Raw genomic sequence first — 18,475 nt, 5'->3', positions numbered from 1 at the left:
TGAACAAAAATGAAGGCTATAGTGATAAGCGCTCCGGGAGGCCCAGAAGTGCTCCATCTACGAGAGGTGGGAGACCCCGCACTTCGAGACGAGGACGTCCTGATCAACGTCGCCGCCGCTGCTCTGAACCGAGCTGATACCTTTCGGAGGAACGGCTCGCATCCACCTCCTCCCGCTGGTGCCAGTCCCTATCCGGGTATCGAATGCTCCGGCACCATCCTGGCCGTCGGAAAAAACGTTTCACGCTGGAAAATCGGCGATCAGGTAGTCTTGGTTTTGGTTTCTGTCCAAGAATCCTAGCTTTGGATTCTTTTGGTTCTGTTGTTTGGTTGCTGAGATTAAGGAGGAAAAGAAGTAAGCAAGCGAATTCGATCTGCTTTCTTACAGTTCAAAACACCGAGTGTTTGGCTTTAGAAGTCTAGGCTTCTAGATTTTTGTAGTTATTTTAGAAACCCCGTTGGCTTCAGGGTATCAAATACAAGAGTTCTGCAATTTATTAACTGTGTAGAAAATTAAAGTAAGAATATTTGCAATTTCTTACTTGTCTTTCTGCCAATAACTTAAAATCACAATCATGGAATAATGAAATGATGGTGGTTGAAGTTATTAATAGCATTGAGATGAGATTATAAATATTGAACGTCAATTCGACAAATGGAAGAGATTATATATGTCCAAAGGGGTAGGATCACTTTGATCAAGAGAACTCTTTTTAACCTGCCCACTTATTTCATGTTTCTTTTCCCACTTCCCTTTCGTGTTGCTAAGCATATTGAGAAGATACAATGGAATTTTCTTTAGGGCGGTTAGGGGGATTTTTTTATGGGTTTGTCGTTGGTGCTTTGTGAGGTGGAATGTCTAGAGTCGGGAGTGCAGTTGGGATCTGTGTCTGGGGATAATGTTGTTCCCCTAGTTTCTCTCTCTCCGATAAACAATATATCGGGTTCACCATTGGATTGGGTTCTGCATAAAGTTAACGAGATTCAGCATATTGTGAGACTTTCATATGGAGGATGCGAAGACCAATTTAAAGCACTACTCACTGCGATTGAGGTGGGCCACTCGCTTGAAACCAAATCAAGTTTTAAGAAAAGCAGGAAGTTAAAGCGTCTTTTTTGGGCAATCAACTATGACGCTAAGGGAGGTAGCTCAAGTCAAGGGAAGCCTAAAGGGAGGGCTTTATGAAGACGTCCTCGTTGAGGGAGTTTCAGGAGGAGTATTAGTCTTATGGGAAACAAGCGGTTGGGGATAGGGAGGTGTGTTCTATTCCAATTCGGGCTTGGTGTATTTCAGATAGATTTCTAATTTTCATGTGCTTTTTGGGTCATTAGGAGCTCTCTAGTATGGGTTAGGTGTTTTCTTGTATACATCTAGTGTACTTGGTTACTCCTATTGATATATATAATATTTTTACTTAGAAAAAAAATTAGGAAAAGATTTGTTCTCTGATTTTTGAAGGGAGTTGGGGTTTTATAATCTGCCTCGATTCAATTGTGCACTTTTGGGAAAGTGGCTATGGTGCTATTAAAACAAGACAGATGCTATGAGGAGAGAAGTGGTTGTTTCCAATATCGAGGCTTGTGGGTAGATGGATTACAAATGAGGTCCAAGGGCTGTATAGAGTAGGTCTATGGAAGAACATTAGAAAAGGAAGAGGAGGTTTAACCATATCAGATTTGACGTGGGTGATAGATCATGATACGTTTCTGGTATGATCTGTGGTGTGGTGATAGGGCCCCTAAGGAAGCAATCCCTGTTGTGTATAGTGTGGCCCATGTTGAGGATGCTTCTGTGGCAGATAATTGGAAGATGTCTTCGGTATTCGGTGGAACGTGAACTTCATCAGAGCTGCACAAGATTGGTAGATTGATGTTGGTAGATTGATGCATTCAGTGAGTTTATTTATTTATTTATTTATTTAATATTCCACTGGAATGAGGAGAGTAGGTGAAGACAAGATGTGTTGGGCTCCATCCAACAGAGGACATTTCAATGTGCCTTCTTTCTGTAACATTATCAGTTCTCGTGTTAAGGAAGAGTTGTCTTTCAAGTGCTTTTTCTGTTCGAGTTTAATTTACCGAAGCTTTGTTTTTGGAAATAACTATCGTAACAGTTCATAATGTAAAAGATTACTCTTCAAGTGTTTGAAACGATACAAAGACGGGTGTCTTGTAGTTGCATTCGGAAGTAGTTGGGCATAACTGTTGTTTTGACAATGTTTTCCCCCCTTTTCACAGACTTTTGTAACTGTGCAAAATTTGTATTACACATAATAGAGATGCATAATTCTTGGTACGTAATACTAGGTGTGCGCTCTTCTCAATGGGGGAGGATATGCTGAGAAAGTGGCTGTTCCAGCTACACAAGTTCTTCCTATCCCACCCGGAGTTTCTTTGGAGGATGCTGCTAGTCTCCCTGAGGTGGCGTGTACTGTTTGGTCCACTGTTTTTATGATAAATCGGCTATCTGCGGGGGAAACATTCTTGGTAAGCACTTAGCCTAATCTGTTTTCCGATTCTCGATAATTTAGTGGAGCTTGCATTGGTTAGGATCTTACATTTGTTGGCATCTGCTATGGTATATGACTAGTTATGTTACTATCTTACTATGATGGCATTGGTGTAATCACTTGGAAGGAACATTCTTGATAATTACTGATCTCTATGTACTCAATCATTTATTGCAACTCAAATAACTACAATTTTACATTTAACGTTTTTGACAAAATTATACCTTCATACCTCATTCCCCTTCCCCTGTTGCTACCCAGCAGTCTTTTAGGGTTTCTGCCCTGAGGTTTTTTCTAACTTTCTCCTATGCTTTTAAACTATCTCTATGCGCGGCCCTTAAGATCGCCTTCCGCACTAAACAATGGAAGCGTTTCGAGTCATAGCTGTGCAAAATCAAGACATACAGTTCTCTCTAGGGTTTCCTTTTGAGTCCTCTTCTTCCCACCTGGAATGTATTATCAGTGCGGCATTTCACTTGCCATTGGATCAGTCACTTCCATATTTTTCTTTGGAGCCTTGCAGTGGATAGCCTTTGTGCTATTTCATTCGCTGGGGTTTCAGATTATTTGTTGGGATTTCAGCTCCATTGGTAATTTCTAACTCTTAAGGCGGGGAACAGCTATTCTTTTTCAATATCTTTATTAATTATTACCTATAAAAAAACACCTTCACATCCTTGCTTACCTATATTTAGAAGATTGAATAGGTAAAAGCCAAAAGAAAAAAATGGAAACGAAAAGATATTGTAATGGCAATTGTTCAAATTGAAGCAACACTTAATTAATATGCCTTATTCACGAGTTGACCAGTAGAATTAATGAAAGTCCTGAAATATCTAAATTAAACAAAGCTGAAATATCTTACTATAGTGTAGGTAGGTACCTTAGGGATTCACTGTTACTGTGGTTGTGGTTGTGGTAGATATTGAGAAAAACCAATTTACATGATATATAGCCTATTCAAATCAGTGTCATTCATATTCCAGTCTAGTCTCAATTCATCACTTAATTATGAATTGAGAACTTAAATTTCAGGTCCATGGGGGCTCCAGTGGTATTGGTACCTTTGCAATTCAGATAGCTAAATACCAAGGAGCACAAGTGTTTGTCACAGCAGGTCCAACAACACGCTCGTCTCATTACATAAACTCAGTATCCATGTATTCATATATTTCAGATCTTGATCACCAGGGAGTGAAGAAAAACTAGCTGTTTGTAAGGATCTTGGAGCTGATGTGTGTATCAATTACAAGACCGAGGACTTTGTTGTCCGGGTGAAGCAAGAAACAGAAGGGAAAGGTATGCTGCAGCTTTGATCAATCATATATGCTTCATTTAACAATATCCCACCATCTCTCAATGTTTGAAGGAGTATGGTATATATATGTTTTTCTATTTTTCTAGTGGTTGGTGGGGAGTAATGCCAACTTCATGAGTAATCAATGGCAGGTGTTGATGTTATTCTGGATCATATTGGAGCAGCCTATTTTCAGCAAAACCTTGACAGCTTAAATGTTGGTGGGAGGCTTCTTCTTATCAGCATGATGGGTGGGGCAGTTACAGAAGTAAATCTTAGCAGTTTGCTTGCTAGGTGTCTCACAGTGAAAGGTATTACAACAGTATTCATTAATATTGAGTTTCAGTTTGTAGTTTTTGGAGTTTGGATGAGCTTTCATCTTTCCCATTCTTGAAATACCGTTTAAAGGTTTGCTTATTTTGTTCTTCATTCCATTACGAGTTGAGCAATAGAATGAAAACTAAACATTCTGCCTACCTTTATTAATAACTCTGCCTTGAAGCATGTTCCTGGGTAAAAGAGGTACCTCTCCCCCCCACCCCCCCATTATTTCCCCACGTAAGTTAGAAGTGACCCAATATTGAAACAAATAAATGGATCTCATATTTGATCCACCCACTCGTCTTTGATTCAAGAATCGCAAAAAGGCTTTGCACATTATTTCAACCATTTAACTGAGACCCTTACAAAAAACTTTAGGCCCATACATCCGTACAGTCATTTGTCTCTGTTTCATTAGAATATTCTTTTGGAAGTTTGAGGTTATTGATGATTGTTTTCCCTACGACTGCATCCTTTAATCAATGAAAAGTGCTTCTGAAATCATTTCTCTGTCTTTCTAGTTTCCTTCTCCAATAGTAAACTCGCTGGAAATTCCATGTTTCATGGTAAGAGCTGCCATGATGATTTAAATGTTTCTTAGAATGTCAACTCCATTTGTGCTGTCCATTTTTTCAAAGTAATGCAGAGAGAATTATAGTCTTTGATTGAATATGTGTTTTGTGAATGCAGCTTCTCGCTTGCGATACAGAAGTCCAGAAAAAAAAGCAACGATCATTAATGAGGTGGAGAAGAATGTTTGGCCTGCTATCATCGCAGGAAAGGTCACACCTGTGGTCTACAAATCCTTCCCATTATCTGAAGCGGCAGAGGCTCACCGGCTTATGGAAAGTAGCAAGCATATTGGGAAGATACTTCTTGTTCCATGACAGAATGATCAGTTCTTCCCTCTTAAATGAGTATGGCTTTAAGACCTTTGGGATGTGTATATGTGATGTGCAAAAATCTGCTACAACTGATGCATATTGTTTGTTGCAGGCTTGTAACTTAGGAAACTTGGATTATTTTGTACATATTGTGAAATCTAGTGTTGTTCATGTCTTGTTCCAGTGTGACCTGTTGAAACAAAAGTCACTCAAGATAGCGCATAGTTCCCATCGATAATAATCTTTTTTATCATATGATAAATTAGAAGACAAAGGATATAGATTGTAAATCTTCATGATGGCATGAATAATCCTGGTGATTTCAAAAATCCCTTGTTTATTCTATGGCACAGAAGCTACTATGGTCCTTCAGCAAAAGACGACTATAATTACAGTTGAGTATGGAAACGTTAAAAAATTTAGACTATTGGAGAAATATTATTAAGACTAACAACTCTCAATTAAAGAAATGAATGAAATAATTAGCAAAACAATGAACACTTTTCTTGAATATGAAGACCTTCTAACACACTTTAAGGAAAACATCATACTATTGTTTGAAGATGACAAAGATAATCAATCTTCAAACACCTCACAAAAAGCCAACGTGATGTGTGGAAATGATAATGATCAAAGCAAAAGTGAAGAGCAAGTACCATTTTCAAGAAAACACAAAATAGAAGAGCCATTAGACCCAGAAGAATTTGGTACTAATGATTTTGGTTCCAAAAACATATACACAGGAGAAATAAACCATCTTCTAGTGGATTAAAAGAAGAAACAACTTTCTTACCCAATCCTTCATGTATAATTAGAGTTCTTCAATACCGATAAATACAGTTCTTAAATACTGGTAATCACAGTTTTTCAACAAACCCACCAAAAAATGAATATCGATAAGAACAGTTCTTCAATACTCTAAAACAAGTTGTATTCACATCAGCCTAATCCAAATAGGAATTATGGTACTTTTCAAACAAGGGATTGATTCCCCCATTTTAGCAGTGGTCCTATAATTGAAAGAATTCAGTCTAATCTTGTTAGTAGAATAGTTTGTTTAATAGCAAACCAAATTATTTCATCTCTGTAGATGATCCTGCTATGAAAATAATCAAGGAGTTGACAAAATTACCATAAAATCCTACGAAAATTTAGACAACTTTTGTAGAGATATTTGAACCAAGATCTTTCGACATAAATCAGTCCCAGATTGAGAGATTAGAAGGATCTGGAGATTAAAAAACGATGGTAACGTTTCTAAATGATTTCACTGAAGAACATAAAAAAAAAAAAAAAACCACAAGCCATATAAGCCAAAGAGCTCTTCTACACTTAAGCCACTACAGTAACCAACACCACACTACCGACATGTAATTTTTTTTTTTTTAATTCTACAGTAAAACGCATGCGTTTTACTAAAAACTCAATCCGACTTTCTCCCCCAAATGCTCCATTTCAAATTTCTCTCCCTCCGTCTCGCCCCTGCTCCTCCCCGCTCGGTTCCTGCGTCCTGCCGCTCTTCTCCGCGTGCCGTCTGACGTCGTCCGCGTGCAGCGTCCTGTCAGCCGTCCGCCTTCCACCTCTACATTGTGCTGTTCCCAGGAGGTCACCCGCATTCCGATTTACTGCTTTTGAGTTTGATAATCCTGTTATATCTTAAAGTAGTTTGTGTTATTAATTCTTTGGGTGTTGTTTAGACGATGACCCTTGATCTGATTTCCAGTCTAACGGGTTTAAAAACCCTTGACCTGATTTATTCTCATTTTACTGCTTTAAACCTGTGGAGTTGGAGGCTAGACCGTGTAAAACATAGCATTCCTGTAAGACTAGGAATGGCGAAGAAAAGATCCAAATGATAATAAATATCTTGGGAGTTATGTTGTGGTGTCAGTTTTGTTTTTGTATTTTTTTTGGGTTAGTACAAATCATAGTTGTGGAGTTTGTTTCTTTCTATGTAACTTCTTTTTAGAAACTTTGAGAAGTATTTAAGTAAAAGAATAAGGAGTCTACGCCTGCATAAAGATACCGTGCAGAAGGAAAGCTTAAACCCACATAGCATTAGTTGTGTTTGAACCTAGGTTTTCATCAAGCTAAAGAAGGAAGGGAAATGATAGTCTGCCGCCCCACTCTTACTGCCCAAGTTGACCGCTTGCATTTTTTTTTTTACTTAATGATTAAGAAAGTGATTTTAAGTGTATTGGTGTATTTTTTTTATTTTTTAAAAGTATTTAAATATATTAAAAAAATATGAAAAGAAAAAAAAAATAACGCTGGGCAGTAAGCCCAGCGGTATGAGTGGGGCGGCATAGTAGCCCCACTCAAGAAGGAAAGCTTAACTAGATACTTGCTAGGAAGGGTGGGAATCAAGATTCACTTCTTATCATGGACCCACAAATGGATGATAGATTGTAGAAACATGAAATAGTGAACTAAGATATTGGGAACATTTGAAGTTCTTTGCAATGCTTTATATGACAAAGACTGAAGTCAGGAAATGATATTATTTTCAAAGCTTTTCAAGTTTTTCATTTTTGCTTTCAATCTTGATTGATTCAATATTATGATAACTAATGTTGGATTAATTTTTTTTTTCTTGTAATGTCGATTTAAAAACTCAAATGAAATAGCGTGATGGACAAAGAGGAAGATAAAAGGCCACCCAAGCCTTATACACCAATTTCACCGACTCATGTATGATACATTGGTCATTCATAAAAGGAAGGTGTCTCAATTCCAACTAGTTAATGTATTTTTATTTGTGTATTGTATGTCTCTCTCTGTCCAAGAAATGCTTACTACCCACCAGTTATGATACATCCAAATGCATATCTGAATTCATATATATACGCATGGGGTAGCCAGGTTGAGAAATGTGTGAACTTTAAATTTTTTTCATGAATTGCATTATTACCCGTTCTAACATTGTGCATGACTGCAACCCCCACCAATGACATCGTATCCAACAACATTCATGTACCCTCCGTCGACTAATGCGGAGAGTTCGGGCCATGTTTAACAAACGAACTAGGTATATTCCTTTCTTATTTTTTTGCTTTTTTTTGTATGTGTGCGTTGTTACCCGTTCTAACACCGTGCATGATTGTAGCCCCCACCAATGTCACATTTTTCAACAACGTTCATGTACCCTCCGTCGACTAATACGGAGAGTTCGGGCCATGTTCAACAAACGAACCAGGTATATTCATTTCTTTTTTTCTTTTTCTTTTTTGTATGTGTGCGTTATTATCCGTTCTAACACCGTGCATGATTGAAGCCCCCACCAATGCCACATTTTCCAACAACGTTCATTTACCCTTTGTCGACTAATGCAGAGAGTTCGGGCCATGTTCAACAAACGAACTAGGTATATTCATTTCTTTTTTTCTTTTTCTTTTTTGTATGTGTGCGTTATTACCCATTCTAACACCGTGTATAATTGTAGCCCCCACTAATGCCATATTTTTCAACAACGTTCATGTACCCTCCGTCGACTAATGCAGAGAGTTCGGGCAATGAACCAGGTATATTCATTTCTTTTTTTCTTTTTCTTTTTTTGTATGTGTGCGTTGTTACCCGTTTTAACACCGTGCATAATTGTAGCCCCCACCAATGCCACATTTTCTAACAATGTCATGCCCTTCGTCGACTAATACGGAGGACTAGGGCCGTCCCAAACAAATGGATGGCCCTCCGTCAAGTACCGGAGAGGACATGGGAAGCTTTGAAAAGACCGCAAGTAATGCGGAGATTGCGCCATTTATATCTAAAAGTGAAAATAATATGAGAGGTACATCACTTTTAACTATATACATACAAATCCCATGATTGTTGTAGGTGATATTAAGTTATTGAACATTTTTTTGTTAAAACTTTATTAGACATAGAGACAGAAGCCGATGACATAATTTAAGAAAATTCTAATAATGACCGAGTTGAGGAGGAGCCCAAACCTGGTATGAAGTTTGCCACTGATCATGAGCTTATGGCCTATTACATGAGATATGTCAAGCAACAAGGTTTTGGTGTTATAACACAAAGGACACAAAGGACGAAGAGAGAGGCTAATGGGAGGGTGAAGTATTTGACAATTGGGTATGCACGAGGCGGCAAGTATCAACCTAGTCATAGTAATATCTCGAGGCTACACCCAACTATTAAAACGGATTGTAAGGCACAGATAAATGCTCACTTGGTGGAGGGTAGTTGGGTGGTGACCACTGTTGAGATTGCCCATAATCATAGTACTGTCAGCCCACAAAGTCTAGATTCTTTAGATCTCATAAGTGTTTAGACGAATACAGCCAGAGGATGCTTGATTTGAACAACAGGGCAAATATTTGAATGAACAAGAATTTCGGGACACTTGTTGTTGAAACGGGGGGTTCGAGAATCTGCAGTTTCAAGAAAAAGGCTGTCGTAATTTTATTGACAAGGCCAGACAATTAAGGCTGGGTAAAGGTGGTGGCAAAGCACTTACTGAGTACTTCAAGAGGATGAGGTTGCAGAATGATAGTTTTGTTTATGTGATTGATGTGGATGAGGAGCTAAGGTTGAGAAATGTGTTCTGGGCTGACGCACGTAGTAAAGTAGCGTACGAGTATTTCAGAGATATGATCACTTTCGATACGACATACCTGACAAATAGATACAGTATGCTGTTTGCTCCATTTGTTGGGGTAAATCATCATGGGTAGTCTATATTGTTAGGGGCTGGTTTGATTTCAAGCAAAGACACAAATACTTTTGTGTGGTTGTTTTGGGCATGGTTGGAGTGCATGGATGGTTGCGCTCCAAAAGCAATCATAACAGACCAAGACCAAGCAATGAAGAGTGCAATTACATTGGTCTTCCCATACACTCACCATAGATATTGTATATGGCATATAATGTGAAAATTGCCTGAGAATTTGGGATCTCACGCTTCCTTCAATGCAGGGTTGAAAACTACAATCCATAATGCCTTACATAATTCACAGACATGTGGTGAATTTGAGGAGAAGTGGGGGCAATTATTCAGAAGTATGACCTAGGTGAAAATGCATGGCTGCAAGGGTTGTACAATGAGAGGTCTTTTGGGTACCGGTTTACCTTAAGGGAGTTTTTTGGGCTGGCATGAGCACAACACAACGTTCTGAAAGCATGAATACTTTTTTCGATGGTTTTGTGCATTCTGGTACAACGTTGAAAGAATTCGTCGATCAATTTGACAATGCACTAAAAAAGAAGCTAGAGCTCGAGATGACAGCTGATTTCAATTCCTCCAACCAAACCATCTCATATTCATCCACATTCCGCATTGAAAAGCAGTTTCAAGCCATGTATACGAATGCAAAATTTAAAGAAGTCTAAATAGAGTTGTGGGGAATGATTTTATATAACTGCATACTTATCAGCAAGGAAGGTTGCATTTCCACCTACGATATTTTAGATGAAATTACCACTGATGATGACAATGTCAAGAGCATCAAGTACACAGTTTACTTTAACGATAAGGAGGTTGATGTGAAATGCACCTGTGCGTTGTTTGAGATGAGAGAAATTGTCTGTAGACATGCATTGAACGTTTGTCAGATGAATAAGATTTATGCGCTACCAGAGAAGTACTTATTGGATCGATGGAGAAAGGACTTAAAGAGGAGATACATATTGGTAAAAAGTAGCTACAATGACTTGCGGCAAAATGCGGATTCACGGATGTATGAGTTTGTGATGAAACGATGTGTGAAATTAGCTACCCATGTATCGTCGAGTGATGCCCATGTTACTGCATTCATGCGCCACTTGGACGAGTTTGAGAATCAGTTTAAAGGATTAACACTTGAGTCTAGTTCAACAAAGGTAACAGAGACTGTGGTCACAGACAAGGGTAAGAAAATATTAAGCCCATACGTTGTCAGAGGGAAAGGGAGGCCGCCAACAAAAAGAAAGGTTCCGCCTGTTGAGAAGGTTGCAACCAAGCGAAAGAAGAAACAGGTAATTCCTTTTCTCCAAGTATTTATTACGTGAATTGCTTTCCACTACATGCATATTTCTTTCTAACGGATGTATATTTTTTGTACTTGAAACTTATTTAGACATGCAGGAAAATATTTGATGATACGAACCAAGATTGTGACGTGTCGGAAGCTCTTGAAAATGTTGAGGTAAAAATTTTTGTTGTCTATTAATTCTATATTGCTTCCCACTGCATTCATAACCACTTTCTAATGGCGATTTTTTTTTTTTTTTTTACTTTAATTTAGGAGCAAATACCCAGTGTAGCCAAGGAAGATTTTGTGGTTCTAACTCAGTGCAGTACTGTCACACAACCAATGCCATCGGGCAATGAGTAGCTGTTGTGATGTATTTTTATGTAGTTTGAGTATTGTTTTGTATTTTTTATGAATCCTGGAAGACTTTGATGTATTTTTATAGATTTTTGAAAGAGTGTTATGTATTTTTATAGATCTTGGAAGACTGTTATGTATTTTTATGGATTTTTTTGAAGACTGTGATGTATTTTTTATGGATCTTAGAAGACTGTTATATATTTTTATGGATTTTTGGAAGACTGTGATGTATTTTTTATGAATCCTGGACGAGTGTTATGTATTTTTATGAATTTTTGGAAGAGTGTTATGTATTTTTATGGATCTTGGAAGACTATTATGTATTTTTGTTATTTTTGGAATAGTGTTATGTATTTTTATGGATATTGAAAGACTGTTATGTATTTTTATGGATTTTTGGAAGACTGTGATGTATTTTTTATGAATCCTGGAAGACTGTTATGTATTTTTATGGATTTTTGGAAGAGTGTTATGTATTTTTATGGATCTTGGAAGACTGTTATGTATTTGTATAGATTTTTGGAAGAGTGTTATGTATTTTTATGGATTTTTGGAAGTATGTGATATATCGCCACCTATATTAGATCTTCTGATGTAGTTGAATATTGTTTTGTATACTCATGGTAATGAGTTTAGCCCTGATTAACAATATATGTGTCATCTCAAAACAGTATAGTAAAATAATGCAAGGAACAACAGGTTTCCAACACAGGCATTAACATTAATACAATTAGTACAATTAATATACATTAATCCGTACCATCCATCTACAATTTACTTCTTTAAAATACATTTATAGTCCAAGGCAACCAAATATTATTACAATTGATAACACCCAATAAATACATAATAATATCTGTGCACATCTATTCTCTACGAGTTGTTTTCTAATTTTCTTCTCTTGCTTGTAAAGAACATTCTCTCTCTCAACTAGTTTATCTTTTGTTTTCTGAACTTCATACTCGCGCAACAGTAAATCATCCTCCCTTTTTCAAGCTACATTCTCTCTTGTGCGTATTTTCTCCTCTACCAATTGAAGTATATCTTCCCATATAAAGAATTGACACATTTCTTCTCCCTGCACACAAATTGTTAATTCCAAGATTGTTAAATATGCCAAATTAAAAAGTACTACAAAATTATGATAAAAAAATATGCTTTACCTCGTTATACTTCGGGCAGGCGTAAAATTTTCTTCTAGAATTTTTGTTAGTATGGGAGGTCTTCAATGGGGTTTTCAACCCACACCAACAAGTTGGGGCTTCGATTTGCAACTCATCAACAACACATGATGATTGACTCGAGGCTATAGGTGATCTAAATGAAACATTGAGTAAGAATTATCGAAAACAGATTCCACACACATGATGCATTTGAACAACTACTAAAACATCGTGTAAATGCAAGTAGTGCATGAATGCAGTAACATTCGGTCACTAGGTGCAAGTCACTAGGTGCAACCTCTATAGATATAGAGGTTGTCTCGACCGCATTAAAATGCAAGAGGACTTGACTTGTGTTTGGCAAGAAGTTGCCTCAACCGTTCAAATCGTGTAAATGAAGACACTCAACTTGTATTTAATAAGAGATTGCCTCAACCACACTATTAGTGCGAGTTATTTAGAGCCACTCGGCTTGCATTTGACAAGAGGTTGCATATAGTCCTTTCATTCTAGCATAGTTTTTGAAATTGTAGAATGAGCTATCCGTGGTCCTTTCATTCTTTCAAACGATTGTGATGGCGTGCTGCTTCATTCAACTCCCGTTTTGTTAAAAAAGAAGGATTGGGATCAGACAAACGTTGAAAATTCCATTCCCAGACCTTGAAAAAGGTCTCATAATGAGCTGGGATTGTACATTTATCATCACTTTCGATGTATCAGCATCAAATTTGTATACAAAATTAGTTCCATAATTGTTAGCAAGCAATAAATTAGATTACAACGATACTCAGTCAAAGAAAGAATGGCAGGTACAGAGAGGGATTATATCATATCCTGATATAATAAAATACATACAACTTCATTTCACAGATTGATCTGAGATAAAAAAAAAAAATTAAATGGCAAGTACTAATTCATGCTGCTAAAATAAAGGCATCACAAAAATAAGGTTTAGCAGCTTCAAATAGTTAAATATGCAATAGAACAAGAAATTTCATAACATCCAATATAAAATCAGTAGTGCTTTCAAAACTAGATAAAAAGATAACAATGCAAGGAATAATGCAACCCACAAGCATGCACAACCACAAAGTTTCTCCCTAACTGCGTTCCTAAAAAGGAAAAGATTAATGGGGTGAAATTACCAACATGATATTTATCTACATAATATACAAAGATGACATTTGAGATAATAAAACTAGATGTTAAACACATGTAGAGTATCTGAATGCACGAGCCTTACTAAAAAATTAGGCAAATGCTAGAATCTCAACTCCAGATCACTATTGGCAATGTACAACACTGAAAACACTACTGAAAAAGCACATCAGAGACTCTAATTTGTTGCCTTCCAAATTACCTCACCCATACCAAACAGTTAGATGTTCTCCACAAAATCAACGAAAATCAATAACCTATGAAAATAACATCAATTGAACCCAAACAAAATCAACAAAATAAAAAAAAAAAAAAAACCGAAAATAACATCAAAGGCACCCACAGATCATAGATCCACTTTCAACAAGCATGCACTTAAAATGAACAAAATCAAACCCAAGGAAATCCAAAAATGGAGTATACGAAATCTGCTATTGAAACCCAACAAAATTGAGTAAAATAAATGAGAAAAATCAAGGCTAGGGTTTTCGATCGTACTGTGTTGTTGGTATATGATCTGGAGAAAAGCTCTGAGCAACTACTGGAAAGAGCATGCAATCTTTCTGGTGGGGCTTGAGAGACCAAAAATCTAAGATGCACTGGCTTAGTTGGCAAGGAATGGGAAAGTCAAAACAAAAGGGGGGGCTTGGGCTTCAAGGATTTTGAAGATTTTAACAAAGTTCTCTTGGCTAAGCAAGGATGGAAGCTCCTCACAAACCCATATTCACTTGCAACACGTGTTCTCCAAGCAAAGTACTACCCTTCAGGAGATTTCTACAATGCAAAAATAAGGAATGGTGACTCCTTTATTTGGAAAAGTATCACAGCAGCAAGACCTCTACTATTTGAAGGCCTTCTATGGAAGGTAAGGAATGGTCAAAGTATTAAAATATGGCCAGACAGATGGATCCCTTATCTATATTCTTACAAAATTCAATCCTATCCAAGGATTCTGCCCCAAGAGGCTACGGTGGCCTCTTTAATTGATCAAGACTCCCTTCAATGGAATATGCCTTTGATCCATGATTTATTCAGTCCAGTTGAAGCCGCAATCATAGCAAAGATTCATATCAATCCATGCAAAGCAATGACAAACTGACTTGGAGATGCACTGTAAATGGCAAATTCTCAGTGCAATCTGCATATCATCTTCAAACATCTCTCAATACTGAAAATCTTGGACAAACCTCATAGCCATCTCACAGCACAAAAATATGGCATCACATTTGGAAGCTCCAGGTCCCAAATTCCGTCAAGATCTTTCTTTGGAGAGCGGCCAAAGACATACTCTCCACCAAGGTGAACCTGCATAGAAGAAAGGTGATTGATTCCCCTTTGTGTCCAATCTGCCAGTCTGAACCAAAAACCATTTCCCATACTCTTTGGACATGTATAGCTGCTCAGGATGTGTGGTGCAGCAGCTCGAGAAAACTCCAAAAATGCAGTATTGATGAAGCTCCTTTTAGTGTGATTCTAGAACAGCTCTTGTCAACTCTTCCGGAAGAGGAACATCAAGCACCGGCATTCACCACTAAGCAACTCTGGTCCAGAAGGAACAAGTGGGTCTTTGATGCTTAGTTTTCATCCCCTCAACAAGTTAATAACCTTGTCTCTACATGTATCTCATATTTTCATACGTTAAGGAGCCTTCAGAAACAGAAAAGCAACCAAGTTCAAACCCCTATCCAATGGACTAAGCCACCACTTGAGCAATTTCAAGGTGAATTGGGACGTAGCCATTGAAAAAATTCATTGCAAGGTAGGCATTGGAGTAGCTGTCAGGGACTGCAAGGGACTGGTTATAGGCATTCTCAGATCATTTCGAGCTTCTTTCCCGGATCCATTGCTAGGGGAAGCATTGGCAGCCTTAAGAGCAATTCAGTTTTGTATTGAACTCGGTCTCTCAAATATTATCCTTGAAGGGGACTCCATGACAGTGGTAAAAGCTATCAATGGTAAGGGAGGATAGCTGGAATTCAACTAGCCTAATTTGTCAAGATATCAAGTTGTTGCTAGAACAAGTTAGTCCTTGGTCTGTTAAGCATGTTCCTAGGCAGGCTAATGTAGTGGCTGATACTTTGGCAAAGAGTTCATTAGGCCTCTCTGAAGAATCCATCCATGTAGAGGATTATCCTTATTGTATTCAAAACCTTCTTAGGTGTTTTTAATATGAAGTAGCTGATTTTCCCCCCAAAAAAAAAAATTACTAGCAAACTCATAAATTGATTTGAACAAGGAGTGGGGGTTGAGTGGATTTGATGATATTAGATGACCAACAAGAACTTGGTTGATCATAAGAGTGGCTTTAGTTTTTGTGATTAAAGAATCTATGCCTAAGGTTGGATGATTAACCATAAATAGGACTAAAGATTCAATTTAAAAATATAGACATAATAGATGCATGGGTCTTGACAGCAATTAATAATATTTGTGTGACAGTTCTAAGCAATTTGAATTCTATATAGACATTTAACACTATTTTTTCCTTCTTTTTAAATTGGACCATTCAATTCCAACAAAATGTTGAATTTGGGATGGATGAAACCCTATCTCTATCTTAAACATCTAAGAAATCCTACATCACATTCAATTCGGTCCCACATTAATCCATCTGAAAAAGACATTTTTTTTTTAATATAACCTTTGCATTTCATTAAGAAATCAAGTAATATAATTGTTGTCTCTATCCAGACATCCCACAATAAAATCTGGGACATTCTCTATCCACACTTTTTCTTCATCTATAACTAATGCTTTTTTTGCTGAAGTATGAGCTACCATGTTCTTTTCTCCATGAGCAAACTATACAGTCCAATTTGATCTATTCTTGAAATAAACTCTGACATTCTCTGCAATAGAGCTATAGCAGGTCAACACTTCTTCATCAATGCACACTGCCAAGATGACTTCCTTTGCATCACCTTCGAATCTAGCTTTTGAATATTAAGATCATTACACAACTCCACTACTTTCCTCAAAGCATAGCATTCTGCCATAGCTGCAGCTTCTACATTTGCTTTCTGATCACACACAGCAACCATAGCCTCCCCTTCCTCATCTCTAATCATAATACAAATTCCCATTCTCTTCCTTTTTAAATCCTGAGAAGCACAATTAATAGTACTCATAAGGTTTTCTCTCCGTAAACTTGAGGAAAAAATGCTGCATCTTTCCGTTGGTGTTCCTTTCACTAATGGTGGTTGTAGACCAGTTCTTGTTTCTTAGTTCAGTTTCTTCTCAGTTTTTTGTTGTAGTGGTCTTGTGATGGGGACTAGTAGGAATGTTATTATCGATAAAAAAAAAATGCTTTAATTTTAAGAAGATGAATGCAAAGTGGTGGAGAATCACAGAGAGCAGTGTTCGTGCTATGAATCACATCTTCATTGATCAAGGCTCGTTGGGATGGCTGGCAGCCATGGTGGAGGAAGGTCTGTCTATTGAGGGAGTTTTCCTTAGGTCGCGTAGAAATGGTTCTCAAGTGTTCGTGATGCAGAAGCAGAGTAACTCTTACGAGAGTTTTTTCTCCTTATCGAAGTTTGGTCAAGAGAAATGCCGCGGCTTATGATACCGGAAGGGAGGAAAGGGATAGGTTGGAGGAATTTCTGTGAATTGTTGAAGGATATTTCTGCAACTTCCTTTGCTTTGGGAAGGAATAACAGAGGTAGCCTCCCATGGAAGCCTCCTCCTCCACCATAGGGTTACCAGGCCTCCTCTTCGTACATAGAGGTTTTGTCTCAAGCTCCAAAACCTGCAGAGGGGATAGGAATTTCTTCCTTTTTTGTGAAGACGTGGCTCTGTGAAGAGGCAAGTTTGGGCAGGAGTCTGTCGGGGCCAAGTTTGGAAAATCTGTTGCATGCTTTGGTTGAGATGGAGACGCAAGTGGGATTTTTGCAATTTAATATGGGGATTATTAAACGCAGCGTGGAGGAGGGTCTGCAGAGTGAGAAGACTAATGTTATGGGCCAGGGAGAAGACTTTTTTAATGGGCCAATTTTTGGAATCTAGGGAGAAGGCTCTTTGAAGGGTAAGAGAGTGGCCTTTGAGGGCCCAACGGGTCAACTAGTGTCCCAATCTTCAGGCCCAGTCTCTAGGCAGGCCAGTTTTCAAGGGGCCCAGCAGCCCATCTCATGTTTTCTAGGCCCAGCCTGCTTGGAGACAAAGGGCCGCTAACAGTATTTCAATACTACCGTGCGGGCCTCAACCCCTATTGTTGGCGATGGGTCAGGGGTAGTCGGAGGCAGTCACGGGTTCGTCAGAGGTGGCGGTGGGTTCAACGGCAATGTCTGGGGTGCCAGAGTTGGCAGCGGTAGCGTTTTTGAGTAATGCCGAGAGCCTTTTTTTTTGCCGAAAAATGCATAGAAGTTGTTGTGCACCTCAGAGGGGTTGATGCAGGAGGTTTTATCAGCCAGTTCTGGGGTCCTTAGGAGGGTTGTGGCAGAGGCTTTCCCGAGCCTTTGCAATTTCATTTTGGCTCCGGAGCTCGTACAGTAGTAGGCGACTCCCCATGCGTCGACGATCCACGCGTTGACACCCACGATGACGGAGATCCAGGTGACAACTTCCCATGTGGCAGATTCCCCCGATGAAGCCATCTGTCCTACGCAAGCATCAGTGGAGCATGGGGAGCTCACGGGTGGGATGCCATCTTTCGAGGTGGCAAATGGCACAGATTTGGTTGCCGGCAAGCTTTGGCCCAGCTCTCGAAGCTCTGGCAGCGATACCTCTTCTGGCGTTGTCACAGTGTGGTGAGTTGGCACAGACAAATAGTGCTTTAGCTGAGTTCTCTGGCTTGGTGGTGACACAGATAGTGCTAT

At 38.5% G+C, this 18,475-nt stretch overlaps 2 protein-coding genes, 1 long non-coding RNA gene and 1 other non-coding gene across 4 annotated transcripts; 2 read left to right on the top strand and 2 right to left on the bottom strand.

Moving 5' to 3' along the window:
- Positions 1 to 9: 9 nt before the first annotated feature.
- On the top strand, positions 10 to 5,239 carry LOC121265791 (quinone oxidoreductase PIG3-like). The gene is made up of 7 exons (XM_041169459.1): positions 10 to 264; positions 1,693 to 1,818; positions 2,307 to 2,486; positions 3,545 to 3,626; positions 3,701 to 3,808; positions 3,959 to 4,117; positions 4,818 to 5,239. Exons 1-7 carry the CDS (start codon positions 10 to 12, stop codon positions 5,012 to 5,014), a joined length of 1,107 nt encoding a protein of 368 aa, XP_041025393.1. The 3' UTR covers positions 5,015 to 5,239.
- A 3,727-nt stretch (positions 5,240 to 8,966) lies between these two features.
- Positions 8,967 to 11,017, top strand: LOC121265790 (protein FAR-RED ELONGATED HYPOCOTYL 3-like). Its single transcript, XM_041169458.1, has 3 exons — positions 8,967 to 9,257; positions 9,409 to 9,701; positions 10,405 to 11,017. Exons 1-3 carry the CDS (start codon positions 8,967 to 8,969, stop codon positions 11,015 to 11,017), a joined length of 1,197 nt encoding a protein of 398 aa, XP_041025392.1.
- A 1,199-nt stretch (positions 11,018 to 12,216) lies between these two features.
- Positions 12,217 to 13,049, bottom strand: LOC121264044. Its single transcript, XR_005940444.1, has 2 exons — positions 12,504 to 13,049; positions 12,217 to 12,418 (listed from the first exon to the last, which is right to left on the bottom strand). It is a non-coding gene; the product is annotated as an uncharacterized LOC121264044 (long non-coding RNA).
- Positions 13,050 to 13,122: 73 nt separating this feature from the next.
- LOC121266674 lies at positions 13,123 to 13,217 on the bottom strand. Its single transcript, XR_005940895.1, has one exon. It is a non-coding gene; the product is annotated as a small nucleolar RNA snoR69Y (small nucleolar RNA).
- Between the last annotated feature and the right edge of the window lie 5,258 nt (positions 13,218 to 18,475).

The sequence above is a fragment of the Juglans microcarpa x Juglans regia genome, chromosome 5D, assembly GCF_004785595.1.
Source record: "Juglans microcarpa x Juglans regia isolate MS1-56 chromosome 5D, Jm3101_v1.0, whole genome shotgun sequence".
NCBI lineage: Eukaryota > Viridiplantae > Streptophyta > Magnoliopsida > Fagales > Juglandaceae > Juglans > Juglans microcarpa x Juglans regia.
Note: the sequence above shows the minus strand (reverse complement) of the source record. Positions and strands in the feature narration are given on the sequence as shown.

Coding starts and splice junctions, on each gene's coding strand:
- LOC121265791 (XM_041169459.1), top strand. CDS start 10: ATGAAGGCTATAGTGATAAGCGCTCCGGGAGGCCCAGAAGTGCTCCAT. Junction 2,487..3,544: donor CTGCGGGGGAAACATTCTTG/GTAAGCACTTAG, acceptor CTTAAATTTCAG/GTCCATGGGGGCTCCAGTGG. Junction 4,118..4,817: donor TAGGTGTCTCACAGTGAAAG/GTATTACAACAG, acceptor TTGTGAATGCAG/CTTCTCGCTTGCGATACAGA.
- LOC121265790 (XM_041169458.1), top strand. CDS start 8,967: ATGAAGTTTGCCACTGATCATGAGCTTATGGCCTATTACATGAGATAT. Junction 9,258..9,408: donor TTGCCCATAATCATAGTACT/GTCAGCCCACAA, acceptor GAGAATCTGCAG/TTTCAAGAAAAAGGCTGTCG. Junction 9,702..10,404: donor GTTGGGGTAAATCATCATGG/GTAGTCTATATT, acceptor CATACTTATCAG/CAAGGAAGGTTGCATTTCCA.